Source organism: Semicossyphus pulcher, unplaced genomic scaffold (assembly GCF_022749685.1).
Source record: "Semicossyphus pulcher isolate SPU_LCO1_2020_fin unplaced genomic scaffold, fSemPul1.0.p SCAF_19, whole genome shotgun sequence".
Classification (NCBI taxonomy): domain Eukaryota; kingdom Metazoa; phylum Chordata; class Actinopteri; order Labriformes; family Labridae; genus Semicossyphus; species Semicossyphus pulcher.
In genome coordinates this window covers 1,010,659-1,029,844 of record NW_027211692.1, presented here as the reverse complement: position 1 = coordinate 1,029,844, position 19,186 = coordinate 1,010,659, and the positions used below count along the sequence as shown (strand labels likewise).

The 19,186-nt window shown below is 43.2% G+C and overlaps 1 protein-coding gene across 3 annotated transcripts in view; it reads left to right on the top strand.

Moving 5' to 3' along the window:
- Window positions 1-15,049, top strand: part of exoc3l2b (exocyst complex component 3-like 2b) — a 53,204-nt gene extending 38,155 nt beyond the window's left edge. For 2 of the 3 annotated variants that reach the window (XM_069668274.1, XM_069668273.1), the window contains exons 4-16: window positions 2,476-2,741; window positions 3,257-3,523; window positions 3,858-3,976; window positions 4,294-4,408; window positions 6,252-6,362; window positions 7,207-7,307; window positions 7,866-7,982; window positions 8,312-8,447; window positions 8,966-9,088; window positions 9,341-9,496; window positions 10,159-10,280; window positions 11,583-11,903; window positions 14,803-15,049. In XM_069668274.1, the coding sequence (XP_069524375.1) occupies window positions 2,476-2,741; window positions 3,257-3,523; window positions 3,858-3,976; window positions 4,294-4,408; window positions 6,252-6,362; window positions 7,207-7,307; window positions 7,866-7,982; window positions 8,312-8,447; window positions 8,966-9,088; window positions 9,341-9,496; window positions 10,159-10,280; window positions 11,583-11,886 (1,937 nt within the window). In that variant the 3' untranslated portion in view covers window positions 11,887-11,903; window positions 14,803-15,049. Of the gene's footprint in view, window positions 1-2,475; window positions 2,742-3,256; window positions 3,524-3,857; window positions 3,977-4,293; window positions 4,409-6,251; window positions 6,363-7,206; window positions 7,308-7,865; window positions 7,983-8,311; window positions 8,448-8,965; window positions 9,089-9,340; window positions 9,497-10,158; window positions 10,281-11,582; window positions 11,904-14,802 lie in introns of those variants that run through there. The other variant, XM_069668275.1, reaches the window with a different exon arrangement.
- The last annotated feature ends 4,137 nt before the right edge of the window (window positions 15,050-19,186 follow it).

Below are 19,186 nucleotides of genomic sequence, written 5' to 3'. Positions count from 1 at the left end.
ATTTTGAAGTAGTAGCCCTGGCAAAGCCGCAGTTGAAGCAGGAGATGGCACCACTTCCTGTGTGTGTGTGTGTGTGTGTGTGTGTGTGTACTTCCTGATGTGACAGTGTGAGTCATGTTTCCTCTCTGATTATCCTGCTCATGTCCGATTCTGGTTTGACTCCCTGTAAACTTTATTGACGTGATGTTCTTCTTCTTCATGTTTAAACTGAAATTTTACGCTTTATTTTCAAACTCTGACGTCACTTCGGAGAATTTATTCCTCCAAACAAAATGGCAGCCCTGATCAGTACCGTCTAACACAAACATCTGATTGAGAAGCGACTCGATGGTGGTGAAGACAGGAAATCAATATGTCAGAAAATGATCCTCTTCGTCACCCTTAATGATGTCATCACAGTGGGAGGTCCCGACTCTGCTGCTGTGACATCACAGCCCTGTCAGTCAGAAAGGATCCTCCCTGAGCGTCTCCACACTGACAGACATGAACGCTGACCTCAGACCGGCCCTGCAGCCTCTGGAGGATCACAGACGGTCTGAGTGTCCTTCAGGGGCGACACACTGATGATGATGTCTTCCCATCAACACCCTGCTGTAGTTCTAATGTTACAAAAGTTACATTCACCAAGTGTATTGATTGACTGCGTTAAAGTATAATGTGATCAAATTCTTCACACAGTTCACAGTTCATGTCACACAGTACCAGATGGTGGTCAGAGAGGGAGGAAGGAAAGTTACCTGCAGCTTCATTAGAATGACACTGTGACCAAACATGATGTGAATACAACTTCAACCATGAACATGATTTCTGCCTGAATCATCTCTGAGTTCATGTTCAACAGTAAAGACAACAACTCCCATGATTCCACGCTTCTTCACAACGTCATTAAGCTTCTTCTTGTTTTAATGCAGAGACCCCTGGTGATAAAAAGACCCCTTTAGTCTCTGTCCACACTTCATCACTGTCACCAGCACCTACAGTCCCAAAGGGTTTTCAGTAGTGCTAGCACACGTAGTATCTATCTATCTATCTATCTATCTATCTAACTCTCTATCTATCTATCAAGAGAAGTGTAGTTGTGGCTGCCGTAGTAGCTAGCTTACTAATGCTAACTTCAGCTAACTGTATTTCTTTGTAAATGTGGCAGTAGCATACTTGTAGTAATAGTAGCAGTAGAAGCATCGACAGGTTATTTAGCAGACCTTCGTCAACTTTAGCTAATTTGATTTCTATGCAGCTGTGGTAGTAACAACAGCAGCAGCAGCAGTAGGGTAGTTGTATTAGTAGTAGGCTAGTGGTAGCACTGCAAGTGTTGACAGGTTGGCTAGTTTAAGAGTGTTAAGTTTAGCTAACTGGAGTTCTGTGTAGTTTAGTAGAAGTGCTGGGAGTTGTAGTATCACAAGTGGTAGCAGCACGTGATGCTGACATCTAGCTTGTTCTTTGCTAACTGGACTTCTTTGTAACTGAGTAGCAGTGTCAATAGGATAATAGAAGTAGTATGGCGGTAGGAGTAGTAGTATTGACGGATTAGTTAGCTTGCCAACCTTTAGCTAACTGGATTTCCTCGTATCCAAAATTAGCGGTTGGTTTCACCTGTAAATGTTTATTTAAATCAGACTTGAGTCCCACACAAGAACAGAGTGGTGCTGTGAGAAGTGGTCGTATAGTTCTTTCTTTGATTTTTAATGAAAACAATGATTTTTAATCTGTTAACTTGCTGCGACCCCCATTCGCTTCGCATCGCATTTCTGTTACTTTCATGGAGCCTGTTTTTTTCTTTATCCTTGTTTCATTTCTCTTCTCTCAAAAGCCAAAAAGTCTTTAGGTTAACTCTTGTAAAGCTGACCTTTAGAACCACAGAGCTGCGTCCCCGAGGCCGACGATGAACCTTCACACTCCGTCTGTTAAATGTTTGGAATATAAATGAGCTGAAACCTCCCAGAAGTCTCTCAGTGTTCAATGACCTGATCAGTGATTCTGTGGGAACCTCCGGCTCCGTCCCTTTGTCTCCCGGAGGGACGCTTTGATGTTGAATTCAAACCAACCCACCTCCAGAGCGCTGGACACACAGCAGAGTGTGTGTGTGTGTGTGTGTGTGTGTGTGTGTGTGTGTTGATGAGCAGCTGTTAATGCTAATCATGCAGAATAAAGAGGATTCATTGAGGAGGATCTTGCACAACAACAATAAACTGAAGACGTACTGTCACAGATGCAGGAATGTGTTTTCCTCTCGAGGCGTATCTGTCATCGCCTGCAGACAGGCTGAGAACCACCTGCTGTAATCAGTATAAAAATGTATAAAGACTTAACAGCAGCAGCCCTGCCTGCACCTGCAAAGCAAAGTGACAAAACATCTGCGAGTCACACTGAAAGAAAAACAAATGAATACAGAGAGCTGATTGGCTGACAGACCTGAAAGTAAAGGTGCAAGTGAAGGTCAGATCTTAATGTTGTACGACTTCCTGTCTCCTTCAGTCCTGGAGATCCTGCAGCTGGTGAAGAAGCGGGACCTCGTCCTGGCCGACACTCACATCCTCGAGCTGGAGCAGGAGTGTAACGAGTCTGCCGCCGCCGCCGCCGAGCCAGAGGACGCCGGCGGCTCGAGCGTCAAAGATGGCGGGCGGAGGAAGGCGAAGGACGTGGAGCTGCTGTACGAGGAGCTGCAGAAGGAGCTGTGGGCCGTGGTCAGGGAGTCTCTGCGCTCCCCGACGGCCGGGCCAAACCTGGGCCTGGTGGTTCAGGTGAGGACTGCCATTATAACAGCAGGGACAGTTAAAAGTACTGATACTTATTTTACTCTAGTTTTATGACGGGCACTGAGACAATTGTTTTACATCTTTCAGTCTAAAGAAAACATGAATTTTCAACCAATCAGTGCAGTTAGATCATTGAACTGTGTATCTGACTTTGTGGTGCACAGTCTGCATCATGAGCCAGTAAAATGACACGTGAGGGGTGAAAGGATAAAAAACTTTAAACCTGCTGTGAAGTGTTTCGTTTGTAACATACAAAATGTATTTGGACCATAACTTTTTCAAAATGAACAAATATTTTCTGCCAAAATGTTCCAGTCACAACATGAAGGCGGCCATTTTGGATATCGCTTATGCCTGCAGAGCACCAATAATCCAGCAGGGGGCGGAGCATACGTGTCAGATTGAACAGAAACAGTGTTTCAGGACACGTGAACAAGTGTTGATGACACGGAGGTCTCAAGTGTAAGTCTGCTGCCTCACCTGTCGGTCTGTGCGTGCAGGTGTTACAGCAGGAGGAGCAGACTGATAAAGACTGGGCCCTCAGTGAAGCCGCGGCCCCCGGGGGCCCGAGGCCTCGCTGTCTGAAGCAGAGGTGGAAGGAGGCGGTGGAGGAGGTGGCTGACGGCTCGCTGCCTCAGAGAGCAGAGTTCACAGCTGGAGAGCTGGACGGGTACCTGGACCGGCTCCGGGCCCGGGTGGTGGAGGACCTGGGGGCCGCCAAGAGGAACGTGGTGTCCATTTACCCTGAAGAGTACCAGCCCTTCCAGGTGAGACCACACCTGGACATAAAGACAGGTTTTATTTATTTTATATCAGTGATTTCACACATGAAACAAAGAAAAGGGCGGGGCTACCTGTGATTGACAAGTCATTACCTGAATCATAATGGAAGTCAGGAGGGTGACCTGTCTCATCCCTCAGCGCTGATAAACACGAGCCCGTCTGGTACCAGGCTAACAAACGTCACCTTGGTTTGATGCACTTATTATAAATCACTGTTAAGCTTTATTGTTATTGTAAGTGACGACTGTGATGACCTCACCTACCAGGAAGAGCTCTAAATGTGCACCTAACAATGCTCATCGACCTTTGACCTCTCAGGTGTACGTGCAGAGCTACCACCAGGCGGTCGCTAGAAGACTGGCGGCCATCACCGACAACCAGCTGGAGATCACTGACATCTACTCCCTGCTGGACTGGCTGCACAACATATACAACAGGTACACACACACACGCACGCACGCACGCACACACACACACACACACACACACACACATACACACACACACACACACACACACACACACACGCACACACACACTCTAAGGTTTCCTACCAATGCCTGATTGCCGCTGAGATTTGTTGAGATGTTTTTGTCAAAGGAGGAGAAATGAACACTTCTCTGACTCTTTAGTGAGCAAACACTTTCATGTTCCTAAATTTTAATGTTCTTTCGACGGTTCTTGGTTCTGTGTAAATGTATGTACAAGTGTCATGTGGTGTGTGTGTGTGTGTGTGTGTGTGTGTGTGTTTCAGAGATGTTCTGGGGACGGTGTGTATCACGAGTCCGTTCAACCGCTCTCATCTCAGTCCTCTGCTGCCCTCAGAGACTGTGGACAGACTGGAGCTAGACTGTCTCAACTCTGTCAGGGTGAGACACACACACACACACACACACACACGCACACACACACACACACAATATAATGCTTTAAACCCTTTTTTTTTTCTTTTTTTTTAACTTATTTTGGGTAGAAAAGGAAAGCTACAAACAGTGTGTGAATGTCTCCAGTCGATGTGTTCATTCTGCAGCAGTGAAACAGGCTGTAATGGCTGCAACATAATCCTTGATGGGTCAAAGGTCGTCCACTAACAGTTCTTGTTGTTTCCACTGACAGGCTCAGATTGTTATTCTAAGTGTGTGACAACATGACAGAAAGGATCCCTACAGAGATAGACCTTTTTGTTACAGAGGAAGATGATTGTTTTAACCACACACAGACGTTACATCGCTCTCTGCACACACACCAGACTCCATTCAAAAAAACACTGATTTAAACTCACAGGACACAGGAGCTGCTGCTCTGCTGCTGCCTCAAACAGTTCGCTAGTTTGTGTTATTGTGTGACCTTTAGTGTTTGTCTGGACACAGTACAACACGATATTTGTGTATCATTCATAGCAAACTCATGAACCGATGGAGGCAGCATTAGACCAACATCAGTGTTCTGCCAGGTAAATTAATGCTTTTGACAATGTAGATTTATGGCTTTGAAAAGAAACAACTTAAACCTCACTAAAATGTCTGTCTGAAGGGATCCTTGTGTTTTAGGACCCTGCTTAGCCGTGATGATATTCAGTGCAACATCACGACCTCGAGTGTGATGTTGTTACAAAGTTACAAAGCGACGTACATCTGAGCGTTAATACAACACAAGCAACGCTCAAGACCAGGAGGGAACGAAGTCAGTGAGAGCCAACACACAGCTTCAGGTGCGATCGGACACTGGTGCTGACAGGCAGAGCATCATCATCATCAGCATCATCAACAGGATCAGTATAGTCATCATCGTCATCATGAAAATCCTAGCGAGCATAAACTACATCCTCGATGTCATCATCACTAATAGCATCACTATCATTAGGTCAGAGGTGTTCATGATAGTATTGTTTTTATCCAGCAGGTTATGCAGGCCGCAAACAGTAAACAGTCACAATCAACAACAGGTCTTTGTTTTGCTCCACCAACTCAGCTAGTTCCACAATTTAACTGAAACTGGACTGTTGTTGCCAAGCAACCCAAACATCCTCCTGCTCTCTGTGTCTCCAGGTGACCACAGATCAGCTGATTTTATCACATTCATCTGTTTGTTTTAATTGATCATCGACCAGTGAAACAAGAGTCTGTGTGTGACTCAGAGGCACCAGCCTGATCAGCGTAGACATTCACGGTCTGCTGTGATCATTAACAGTATTCAGAACACCGGCTGAGGCGTCCCAGTGATGTTGTTCTCCAGACCGCCACTCATGGAATGCCTCTTATCCAATCAGATTACTTTGTCGGAACTGACTGTTGTGTAAAATAGCAGCACACCTGCTCTCTGAGTGCGTCTGATTGCAGAAGAATGCGTTAGCTGCTGATGAGCGTAGCCTTTATAGATGTGAACGAAGACGTGTCTTCAAAGTGTATGTGGTTTCCTCCTTCATGAAGACAATGGCTAAGTGTGTTTTGAATCAGTACAAACTATGACATATGAAACAGGCTGAACAAAGCACTTAGATGGGATTCAGAGGGTTAGCACAATGCTACGAGCTATTCACTACCTGCTCTGAATTCTCCCTTTGATGTAGTGCAATAAGCGAGACCAAAGTCGAGCCAGCTTTTGTTTAAGGAATCTGCATTATTCTGCTGTTGATGTTCTCGGAGAACATCCTCCAGCTTGTTGTTGGAGCTGAGGTGTGTTTGTTCTAATCCCCGGCTCCTCCCTGTGCAGGCCAAGGTGACCACCGAGCTGAGCCAGGTGCTGGACGAGGAGGAGAAAAGGTGGATGGAGACGCTGCACATCGAGGAGTATCAGATCACTCTGGCCAAGACCGTCATACAGGTACTCAGTCTGAACGCAGCTCTGATCAGTGTTTCCTGTCCGTTTAAATAAAGGTTATTGAATCTGAGCGAGGTGTTACATAAAGGTGGATTCCGCTGTGTTTTGTACACTGATTGTTTTCAGAGCCTTTCCTTGAATCGCAGCCAAAGTCAACATCGAGCACTTCCTGATCTCTCTCACACACACACACACACACACACACACACACACACACACACACACACGCACACACACACACACACACCTGGTTGTGTTCTCATGACTTCTGAGGACACTACACCGACTTACATTCATTTCTCGGAGACTTTCTCTAACATACCCAGCCCCCTTTAACAAACACAGTCCCCACAATGACAGTGTTTCAGCAGACGTACAGTGTGTCCCCAACATGAGTAATACACAGTACACACACACACACACACACACACACACACACACACACTTAAACATTGTTCATTTCCTAAACCAGCTGCTGCCCCCTGGTGGCAGGAGAAAGTATAACAGGCGAAACGAGCTCCCAGGTTTGAACCAGTTCATGTTATCCACTGAAACCAGCAGCAGAGTTTTGATCAAAAATGGATCAAATAAAATATAAAACAATCCAAAAGCTAAACAGAGAACTTTTTAACAGGTTTTTACTGAGAAGCTCTCTGTGAGCGGTGAGTGTCAGTGATGACGGTATTAACCGTATCAGTGGACACTCGCTGTTATCTGATCATTTATGGACATTTTTTTAAGTAATTGCTTCTGTTTGGGCTTTAAATGTAGAACTGAACACTACTGTTCATCCACAGAGGTTCCCCCAATCAAAGAAATCACACTGACTGTGTGTTTGCTGTTTCAGAGGCTGCAGGTCGATCTGGAGCGTTCTGCCTCCATCAACAGGAGTCTGGGCTCCAGAGTGGCTCAGTGCAGCCTGAACGGCCTGGCTGACTTCCTGTACAGGTGCACACACACATCATCTTACTTTGGAGTCCATTGAAAGTTTTTGTTTTTGCCACTTAAGTGTGTCTGACGACATTACAGAAAGGATCCCTGCAGAGACAGACCATACGTCAACCTTACAGGCGTCACGTGGCTCTCTGCAAACACTCCAGACTCCGTTGAAAACAACAATATTTGTCACAGTGCAGAACATGTGAGCTGCTGGTTTACTGCTGACTCAATTGAGTTTTTGTGGCATTTTGTTGTGTTGGATCGAAGCTAACCCTTTAAAACAGTCACTCACAAAAACACTTCCAATTTAGGCAGCAGTCGAGCAGCATCTCCCATGCTCTCAGAGGTAAAATGACTGTTTTGTCAGTGGAGTCTGGTGACCTTGAAGAGAGTGATGTAACAGCTGTTTGTGGTGGGAAAAAGTCTTTATGTTATTTGTTATCTGAATAATTGACTGCAGAAATTTCAGAAGTAATTCAGGTCCCCCGGGTTTAAGATAATGACACGAACATTTCAGCCTGATGACTGATGATTATGATTCTTGTGTTTGTTGCTTACTTGTTGTAGCTTCCAGCGTAAAGTTGAGATGTTTCATGAAGGGATGCAGAGCGGGATGTTCGGAGACAACGAGGATGGATACGTGTCCAAAACCATCGCCCTGGTCAACTGCTGTCCTCCTTTCAGGTACAACCAGGAAGACAGCCACACGCAGCTGCTGCAGCGATGACTGTACTGCTGTAATGAGGTCTGTCTCTGACTACACAAACAGAAAACCAAAGTTCCTCTTAGTTACTTCAAACATTTTGCAAACCTGGCTCTTGGTGTGCTCTGTAACTCAGATCACTCTCGTTCCTTTATCGTCTCCAAATGACGGTCCTTTACAGCGCAGACATTTTAACATCCAACACGTCATGCAGCAGTTAATGATGCTATCATAGTGGTGTAGAGTTATGGTCCCCAGTTAGTCATGTTTGTGTGTGTGTGTGTGTGTGTGTGTGTGTGTGTGTTTTCAGAGGGTTCGTGCAGCGCTGTGCTCAGTGTGATCCGTCTGTCAGCGAGGACTCTCTGCGGCGAGCCAACAAAGCTCTGGATCACATCGTCCAGCAGGGAGTCAGAGTGCTGTCTGAACGCCTCTACCTGCACATAAGGGTACACACACACACACACACACACACACACACACACAACCTGAACCTGAGGGTTTGTCTCTGTTGTGTAAGCCTCACCTTTGTTGTCTCTGTATCAATAAAGCTTTTTGAATTCAGTTTAATTTTTAACCTTCATTTATTCTCGAGTGTTTGCTGAGTCACTGGAAACTCAACAAGTCTGTTTGATGTGAACTAAACTACGTTAGGTTGGTTTGGTTAAGATTAGATGAGGTTCAATTGTTGTCATTGATAATTGAGTTTAGTTACCTTGTCATGAAACGATTTATTTCCAGTTGGTTGTTTGGATTCGGTCTCTTCAGATCGTTTACATGAGATCAGATTTGTTCGGTGATCAGAGGCAGGTTTGTTGGCACGCTGGCTTTCTCCAACAAGGCAACTCAGTGAAGACATGAACACAAGACATACATGTATCAAACCCTCTGTTTAAGTCGGCTCAGTGTCCTATAGTTAGGTGACCTTCGATATAAACAGACACTGATGTGTGTCTGTGTCTCTCAGCCCTTCTTTGAGCGGCTGGTGAAGAGGAAGTGGCTGAGCAACAACGAGCCGTACGAGCAGATCGAAGCTCTCATCAAAGAACACTTCAAGAAATATCACAGGATGGACAGTCCTCCATACCAGGTACACACTCTGGGTTTAGTGTAGAGTGTATAGTGCATGCTTTTATCAAGCAAAATATGCTTAAGGTATAATAAGTATTCACTGTGCTGTAGCATGAAATGGAAACATGGCAACACCTCGATCTGCTGCTTGGTTCAAATAAAGCCAAACCTGTCACATTGTTCAACATGTCAATAAACAAACATGGGAACATAAAAAGATTTTAGTGTCAACATTCCTCTCTCTCCCTCTCTGGGTGTCTCTCGCCCTCAGCTGCTGGTGGCGGAGGTGCACCGGCGCGTGGTGATGGAGTACCTTCGCTCAGTCATGCGAGGCCGAATCATCTGCACCTCAATGAAGATGAGGAAGAGGATGGCCGGTCGGCTCAGAGACGAAGGCACACAGATCAAAGTCCTCTTCAAAGACCTGGTCAGTGTCGAGGGTCAAACAGTGACCCAGGTGCAGTATCTAAAGGATGTTCCCCACATCATTGTCTCTGCTTGTGCTTCTGTTTCTTTGTTTGAAAGGTGAAAGAAATCATCTCGCTGTAGCGCCCTCTAGTGGTTTCTCATCTGATTTCATGTTTATTGTGTGTTATAGAAATATTGTTTTGGATCCGCCCTAACCTTTTGAACACAGAAGTCACGTGATGACACAAACAAAAAGCCAATCAGGGCAGCGAAAGACCTGCAACTCCTCCTCACAGTAAAATCACTGCTTTTATGAATGGAGTCTGGTGTGTGTGCAGAGAGCGATAACGTCTGTTTGTGGTTAAAACAATCATCTTCCTCTGTAACAAAAGGGTCTATCTCTGTAGGGATCCTTTCACTTTGAGTGGTCGCACTGGGGATTGTGAAAGGTGTTCGTTGCAGTAATTTTTGCGGCTGCCAGCTGTAGCAATCTAAAACTGTTTGTACCTATTCGTCATTTAGAGCCCAAAATATGTTCAAATGGGGCCCAGGTTTAAAAACGTGTTCCACTATCAAAGTAATACATCCATTGGGACACTGCCAACACTGTTAGCATGTTTGCTAATGGAGGAAGTTAAAATGTTTCTGCACGTTAACGTGGTGTATCTGTCTGTCTGTCAGGAGTCTCCGTCCAGCTGGTTGGACAGCGCTCTGTCTCACATCTCAGAGATCATCCAGCTGGAGGACGTCCCCTCCATCCAGATGGAGGTTGGAGTTCTGGTCCGAGAGTTTCCAGACGTCAGGTACAAACACATCCAACCAACCCACCTCTTCTTCTTCTTCTCTGTTTGCTCTTCTTCTCATCTTTTTTCCTCTTCAACAACACAAAGTCTCCTTTCACACAGTGATAACTGTTCTGAGAGGGAGCGCTGCTTGTGCAAAGATCAAGAGGCAAACTGTGTTGCTCTAAGTGTCAAGCTAACTGGCTCACATTAAAAGACACTCTCTGCCTTTCAGAGTTATTTCGCAAATGTGTAACATGGCAGACCAGACATTACTACCAATTACTAGTAGGGCCCCAGTAATACGAAGTGTGTGTGTGTGTGAGAGTGTGTGTGTGTGAGAGAGAACCTAAAGACAAAGCATTAACACATAAACACTTTCCTTCCTCTCTGGTGGTGACATGGCTGCTGAGAAATGTCACCTTTAACCCACTGAGCCTGTTCGTGTGTGTGTGTGTGTGTGTGTGTGTGTTCTATTTAAAGTCTGACACTCTTGTTGTTCTCCTAATAGCTGTATGCATTATATTTACCTCCTCAATGTGTCCTGTGAGACATCTCTATACAGTCTGTCCATGGAGCCTGACTCCAGTAATATCCGAATGGAAAAGAGTTTTCCTCTTTCACCCTTTAAAAGCTGCACAATAGTGAAAGGAAATTCCAGGATTCTTTAAACCTTGGATATATATTTCTTTATTTTGGGGTCTAAAAGATGTACAGGTCCAAACAGTGTGTGAGTGTCTCCAGTAGATGTGTTCATCCTGCAGCAGTGAAACAGGCTGTAATGGCTGCAACATAATCCTCGATGGGTCAAAGGTCGTCCACTAAAAGTTCTTGTTGTTTCCACTGACAGGCTCAGATTGTTATTCTAAGTGTGTGACAACATGACAGAAAGGATCCCTACAGAGATAGACCTTTTTGTTACAGAGGAAGATGATTGTTTTAACCACACACAGACGTTACATCGCTCTCTGCACACACACCAGACTGCATTCAGAAAAACACTGATTTAAGCTCACAGAACAGTAGTCTATCAAGTCACACCTTCAAGTGTTTTTTTGTGTAAATGTGTGTATTACAGAAATTGTATTGGATCCAAGCTTACCATTGTAAGCTAAGACAATGAGGATGGATACGTAAAGTCTCACAATAACACAAACAAACTAAGCGATCAAAGCAGCTGTAGACCGGCAGCTCCTGTGTTCTGTGAGGTAAAATTACAGTGTTTTTCAATGGAGTCTGGTGTCTTTGAAGAGAGCAATGTAACGTCTATATGTGGTTAAAAAAAAGCATCTTACTTATTCAATTCCTCCTCTCTCTGTTCAGGAAGAAGCACGTGTCGGCCATTCTGAACATCCGGGGGATGACGCGACAGGCGGAGCGTCAGGAAATCCTCAACATCGTCAAAGACATCGAGAGCAGCGACGGGGGTGGCAGCGGGGGCGGATTGGCCCGGCTGTCCCGGGATCACGCCCTCTTCTCTGAGGTGCCGGTCACCTCCGAGGTCCACTGCCTGAATGTGGGCCTGAGCCGCATCGCCCTCACCGCCTCGTCCTGCTTCACCACACTGCGACCGCGCCGCCGCAAGACCCGAACACCTGTCCAGGAAAGCCCAGACGATGTTCTCTGAGCTGGAAACTTCTGAGGGTGTGTCAACACAGTCTAAGTGATTATCAGCTAAGCCATCATTGGCTGAATCTTTTCAAAATGGAAGTAGGAATGGTATGAAGATGGTTTAAATATTCAGCAGATACTTGGGGACTAGTATGAGATCAACCTTTGAATCATTTCAACTCTTTGATTTCAGTTTCATGAAAAACTGGGCGAGGGGCCACATTTGTTTTCTGGCATCCTGATTAAAATAATCAGAGCTCTTCCTGCTGAGAGGAAGCAGTCACATAGGAAAGGAAATGAAGAGAGGAAAGGAGTGAAGTCCCTGGTGGACGAGGAGTGATGATCATTGTGTGTAGATGATGGAGCAATACTTAGTGGCACATTTTGATCATAGAGGCATTAAGAGTTCTATTTTGTCACCCTCTCCCTCACAGGAGAAGAGTCAACAGATTGATTAGAAATCAGAAAATTCTATAAGATATAAAGATGCACTTTTTCACCGGTGAATTTGGGATTTCTTCTGCTGAAAACAAAAATGTTTGTTGGACAGAAAGTCATTTATTTGAGTTAAACTTCACATGTGATTTGCCTGCGGAAAAAGAAGTTCAGGTTCTGGTCGCAACAGAAAGGTGTCACCGTGAAAGTTGTTCATAAGAAGAGAAAATGCTAACTGCTGCTAAAACCACAATAATGTGCCTGTAGCATTTTAGTTCTACAGCTGTTCAATGAATGAGATCAAAATAGAAAACGTTGAGTTGTTGGAAGGGGAACTTTTTTATTTTTCTCTCCCCCAGCTTCAAATCTTAATGCTAAGCTAGGCTAACCAAATTCTAGATTTAATGACACAAAGACTTCAGGGTTCTCAAAAAATACACAGGCTGGGAATATGCTGACACTACCCAGCCAATAAAGCTATCCAAAATAGAGTGTTTGCTTATATTGTTAGCTGGCTACCTCAGTTGCTAACCGCACACTAAATAAAAAGTAAATTCCAGGTAGACGAGTTAGCATGACGTCCTCCTGTCTCCAAACGTAAGCATGCTTCTTTAGGGGAGCAGTTTACACTCATGTGATGACCCACATATAAAAAACATCAAATCATAATGAAATTCTTTATCGCAGAATTAAACGCAGGCTAACATCACCGTAGCGTCTCAAACAGGCTAATGTCAATGTTTTCCCATCAGGCTAGCCTCAATACTACTTTTTCCATTTTCCTGTTAGCCTGCTTAAGAAACTTAAGTTAATGTTAGCTTCTTAAACAGGCTAATATCAATGTAAGGTTTTCAAACAGGCTAACCTCCACATTCCTTTTTCTAACATGCTAACTTCAACCTTATCAGCCTTACATTCACGTTAGCTTCTTCATTAGCTTTACATCAACGTCAGCTTCTTGACCTGAGTAACATCTGCGTTAGCTTCTCCAGTGGGCTTATATCAGTGTTTGCTTCTCCGAATAGGCCAACCTTAATGTGAGTTTTCCAACAGCCAATGTTAGCTTCTACAGCAGGCTAACTTCAGCCTCTTGAAAGGGCTAAAGTGTTAGCCTTTTCAAAGGCTAGCACCAACAAAACAAGGAGGATTAGCTAATTTGTTACCAGACAAAAAACAGGACATCAAAATGACTTAATGTGGTCCATTTAACAGAGAAATATTCACATTTTCCTATTAAAATGATAAAATTGGTATTTTTAGTTGGGTCCTTCACTAAAGATAGATTGACTATTGCTTCCCATGCAGACGCACTCACATTAAACCAAGCCCTTCCATATATAGAGAGGCTATGTGTTAGAGTAATAATATTGTGTTCAGGGCGGACGAAACAAAGTTTAAAATCTTCACCAAACTCGGTGCAGAGTCACTTCTCTGTAATCTAATCTGCTGATTCAAGTAAAAGAAATTGATTTTTTTTTTCAAATTTGCGTTGTACTGAATTCTGCTGTGGCCAGGCCTCAACAAAACACAGGCACAGTTTAACACTCAAGTTTCAGACATGAGGGCTTGTATCGTTTTAAAGTATTTCATTTTCATGTGGATTTTCACTCATTTCAAAGGATTCATGTTTGAACCAAATCAAATGACGCTCCACATGTGACCGCAGACTATTTTTGATTGTTGTGTTCATATCTGAGAGGGATCTGTTGTTCAACATTCGGCCTTCACACTGTTCGACTTCAGAGCGAACTGCCCTGGTATTTTCCTGCCGGATTTCTGGACTTTGATCTTAAAGGAACTTTATAGAGGATCAATAAAAAAGGCAAAGACCAGAACAGGACTGAAACAAACTGATGATTAGGACTGCAGACACTTTATTCTCTGTGCAGACTGGATCGATAAACTGGAACCTGGACTGATCCAGCAGCTCCGGACCAGTGGACTAGAAGCTTAATCTGGGTTTAGTTTGAAATTCAGGAGTTTGGGGGGGGGATTTCCGACCCCTCAGATTTCAGAATATTTAGTTAGAGCTCGTATAAATGTGGAGTTTTTAGTTTATATTCCCGGGAGAAGCTCCATGAGAGATGTAGTTTTATTGTTGCACATGATAAAAGAAAAAAATGAATCCAAATTTGAAGGTGTAATCAAAGGTACTACACGACGATCTGAGTGTCTGTCATGCTGCTGGTGTATTTAAAGCAGTGATTATAGCTCAAGCTCTTTGGTGTGATGGGGTTTATTATATATTTGGGATACAGACATAAATAGAGATTATTTCTTTTTGCTGACTTTTACTACATAATATTTTCTGTTTAGATATAGAGAAATAAAGAGAGGGCTGTTGGAGAACTGCAGACTCAGAAGAGACAAAAACATCTCTTCGTATTCTCCTGTTTTATTCTGCGTTTTTTACTTTCATGTTTAATGGTTTTATCTCGTAAACTATAAATAACATTTTAATTCATCCTGATCAAATCATCTGTTTTCTTTCTTTCAGACGGACACTGGGTCACTTTGTTTCTTTAAAATCTACTTTTTCTCAGTTAAAGTTTCGCCTTCATGCACTGACGGAGAGTCGACAGATCACTCTGCAAGTTTATCATTTTCTTTTTTCAGCACTTCAGATAGAAAGACGTTTCTGTTCTCCTCATTATTCTATTTCCTGTTCTGAGTCGTGTGTAAATGTGGATGTATGAAATTAATCTGTACAGAGATCAGCTTTAAATGACAATAAAACAGATCAGATCATTGTTGTTATTTGGTTCTTTTTGTGCCATTAATCAATGACAGTTTGTTTCAGCAGATGTGGTTTTAAGAGTCTGCTTTTCCAACTGGGTCAGAAATCAGCTTGCTATTTTAAATTCCTTTTTAATTTACTTAATAATTATTATTATATTTTATTTTCAATTTGAAGGCAACTTGAATGAAAACATCCGGAGTCTCTTCATAGCAGTAAGTAAAACGTCTTGTCCTCTTTTGAAGGTTTGACAGTCTGGGTTTTATTTTGACTGATTGAATAAGTGTACAATATAAATGTATAATTTAAAACCTGCTTACCAGACCAAAAGGTGGTGGCTTTTCAAACCAATAAAACATTCTTGCTTGGCGCTTATCTACAAAGCATCATTGTAACTGTCCAGGTGTGCTGAAACAATGGAAACGACTTCCCATGTTTGACCACAGGATCATAAAAACGTATTTGTGTTGGTTAAACAGCAAATTTTGATATTATTACAAATACTTTAAAAACAAAACACTGGCATGTTTGTTTTACTGAGCGCATCAACCAGTTTGCAATATCAGGACATCAATTAAATTTGTTAACTACTTTTCTGTAAAAGGACTAATTCAACTCGCTTTTAGACCAAAGTGGGGAACAACAGAGATAGCTGAGCACAAATTTGTCTTTTGATTGACTTTGTGTTTAATTTTGTTGTGCCAAAAATCAACTTTGCTTTTGGTTTATCCAATTATTATTATTATTAATGATTAATTATTGTCCACCACCCTGTGGTCACAGAAGCAAATTACACTGATCGGTGTACATTCAAGATGGCCGTGATCCCGACCAAAATGTGTTACAGTCGGTCTCTACAGAAAACTCCACCAGGTACAAAACCTCTTCAGATTTTATGATTGAAACTTGTTTATTTAATGCGTTTCAACAGTTGTAGCTTGATACGGCAGACACATGTTACTAATTTCATCAATAGCAACAAGCTACAACAACGCTACGACAAGGTGCTCACATGAGGACATTGGGACTTTTTCAGTGTAACACAAAGGTTTCATACTTATTAAGTCCTATTAATCCCCAAACGGTAGGAGAAATTAAAAATGCATACCAAACAAAAGCTCGGGTCTCAGGAGGCTACAATAGTCTGTGAGAACTGACAGATACATTTTAATATCAGATGAGGACCTTCCATCATTCTATGACATCAACAGTTTCAACAATTTAGATTTTCCATACAGAAAATATGCATCCTTTCATCTGGACGACAAAGAGTGTTTGCCGAGAGCCAGGTAAAGAAAAAATGACAAACCTGTGCTGAGAGACGTTCGTCCCATTTCAGATGTGTAGGTCCGTCACAAGACGAGCTCTGCATGCTACTGACGAGGTGGACATATCCATTGCAACATCCTGCATGCTACGCTTGAACTGTGACAATAACCATAGCAGAATTAAGTAGAACGACAGCACAGCTACCAGAGGGAAAACTCTAGTTTGGTTAGTTAAAGCTACTTAAAAAAGTTTTTCAAAGACTTTAAAATTACCAATTAAATTCAAGAGCTCTGGTTCTTTTGATGCAAAGCAGTAGCGGCTCTACTCCCAGCTCCCTCCGGATGTTTGACCATAAGTGAGGGATGGAGCGTAGATTGAGAGGTAAGTCAAAAGATTTGCCTACTGCTCACCTCTCTCTTCAATACGACGGTCCGGTACAACGCCTACATTACTGTTGATGCTGTACTAACCCATCTGTCAATCTCATAATCCATTTCACCCTCACTTGTGTTGTTCACAACATCTGGGACAAGATGAAGGACGTGGTCTCCTACAGTCCTGTGATTCTGGACCCAAACACTGCTGGACTTCAACTCATCCTGTCTGAAGATCTGACCTGCATGAGACGAGGAGAGAGACAGCAGCTTCCTGATAATCCAGAGAGGTTTGATTATCTCTGGTCTGTCCTGGGCTCTGAGGGCTTCAGCTCAGGGACTCACAGCTGGGAGGTCGAGGTGGGAGGGAGTAAAGACTGATCATTGTGTGAGTCAGCAGAGTCAGTCCAGAGGAAGGGAGACGTACAGTCTGGATTTTGGAGAATATGTGTCTATAATGGTAAATACAGAGCAGTCTCCACATCACATCCACCCACTGCTCTCTCAGTGAAGAAGCAGCTCCAGAGGATCAGAGTGAATCTGGACTGGAACGGAGGAGAGCTGTCGTTCTCTGATCCTGATACTAACACACACATACACACCTTCACACCAAGCAGCAACCTCGGGTGCTGAAAAATAAAGCCAATGTGGAAGTGCCCAAACCCTGCAGTTCCTCTCGTGGCCACTTGAGGCTCCAGAAAACAAGAAATAACATTACAGCAGACATAAACACGTTTACAGCGTGGTACTAAAAACGGTTTTGTTATAAATAGCAAATGTTATTGTTCAAGATAACTGTACGGGGTGAATTTTTTATAACACTTATATTAAGCCTTAAATCATAGGGGCTGGATCACTTGATTGACAGGTGGATCCTGCTGGCTGTCTGCTAGACGTCAAAGAGCCGTAATTCTCAACACGAAGTTGTTGTAGCTAGCTAACATTTGCGTCGATCGGCGCCTTTAAGAACGCGCCTTCCCTGCGTCACACACACCCACAGTCCTAATCCTCCAGTAGGGGGAGATGTCTTTAAAAGATGGCGCGAAGTCACTTCTCTCGCGCAACATGAAGAGGCTCTGTACGTCCGAGTGATCGCGTCATCTGTCAGCCTTTAGTAACGTGCTAACAGTCCGTCATATCCAAAGCTGGATTTACCTCACCATCCTTTTCACCCACAACTCTCCTTCCAGCCACGGCGGCTTGCTGCTGTCTCCTCTGCACCGGAGCTCCATCGGAAGTGGAGGTAACGTGTGTCCTGCTTTTGAGTAGCAAAGAGGGTGAGAGAGACAAGAGGTCTCACTCTGAACGGAGTTTGAACAAGTTTTTGCACTTGTGTTTTTGTATAATACACTTGTGGGGAATTTGGGATGTGTGCTGCGTGCGTGTGTGTTTTGGCCTGCTTGAGTTGCTGTAAACAATTGTTTGTGGCAAGGGGCTGAGGCTCTGCCAACTCCTTTTTAGGGTAGCTGGTGTTCAATTGTTAACTTTATTATTTTGTCAGAGGGACCCTGTAAGTGGCACCCCGGCATGTTAATGTCAGAGGAGGTGGTTGGATTGTAATGTTAGCTGTTGTCTGACAGTATGAGTTACTACATGTGTAGTTTTTCACTTAATGTGCCTCCAAATTTTCTCTTTACTTTGTCTTATTGCTGATCAAACCAGAAGCAGGAAACAACAAAACAATAAGTCAAACTAGCAACCAGTGGCATTGTTAGGCTTTAGCCCCAAATGTTTTTGGATCATGAGTATATTTTATATAGATAGTTGCAGCAACTATTTTTTATAAAATATAGGCCTACTCACAATCCAAAAAACTTCTCATGGTAGAATTTTGATGTAAAACCAAACAGGAATACTGTCCCATCAATAATCACTGCTTTTATTCGTAATATTGCTCTACTATTTAATTGATTATTTTGGCAACATTTACAATGTAAGTTTCAAATAGTCTACTGGTCTTATGCTACGTTCCAGACAACCGGGAACTCAAGAACTTCCTAGTAGAAATGTCCGACTCTTGAGCTGTGATGTCTGGAACGCAGCATTTTTTCGACCTCCGACTAGAGGAGTTCCTCCTTGTGAACTGGGAGCAGATTGATCTACCCCGACTTCACCATCAGAAGTCGGAAATTTCTACTGGGAAGTTCTCGAGTTCCAAGTTGTCTGGAACGCAGCATTACTCTGATTGTTGTTGGATTTTTTTTTGTCTAAATCCCTATTTTGAAAAGCCTTTAGGATATTTAACAGATCATTTTTAGTTTTCTTACTCTTTTGTATATTTTACTCGTATTTTCCCTAATATCTAACAAAAATATTCTCAACATTTAAGAGATCTTTTTCCTGATACTTTGAAACTTACCGGAGGAGCCAAATCAGTCTGAAAACCTCTTGTGTGTTGTGTGTTTATGTGTATGATGTAAACCTAAAGTCGCAGGTTTATTACAGGTCAAATCTCTCTGTCTCTCTCCCTCTCTCCATGTTCCCAGTCTGTATTGACTCCA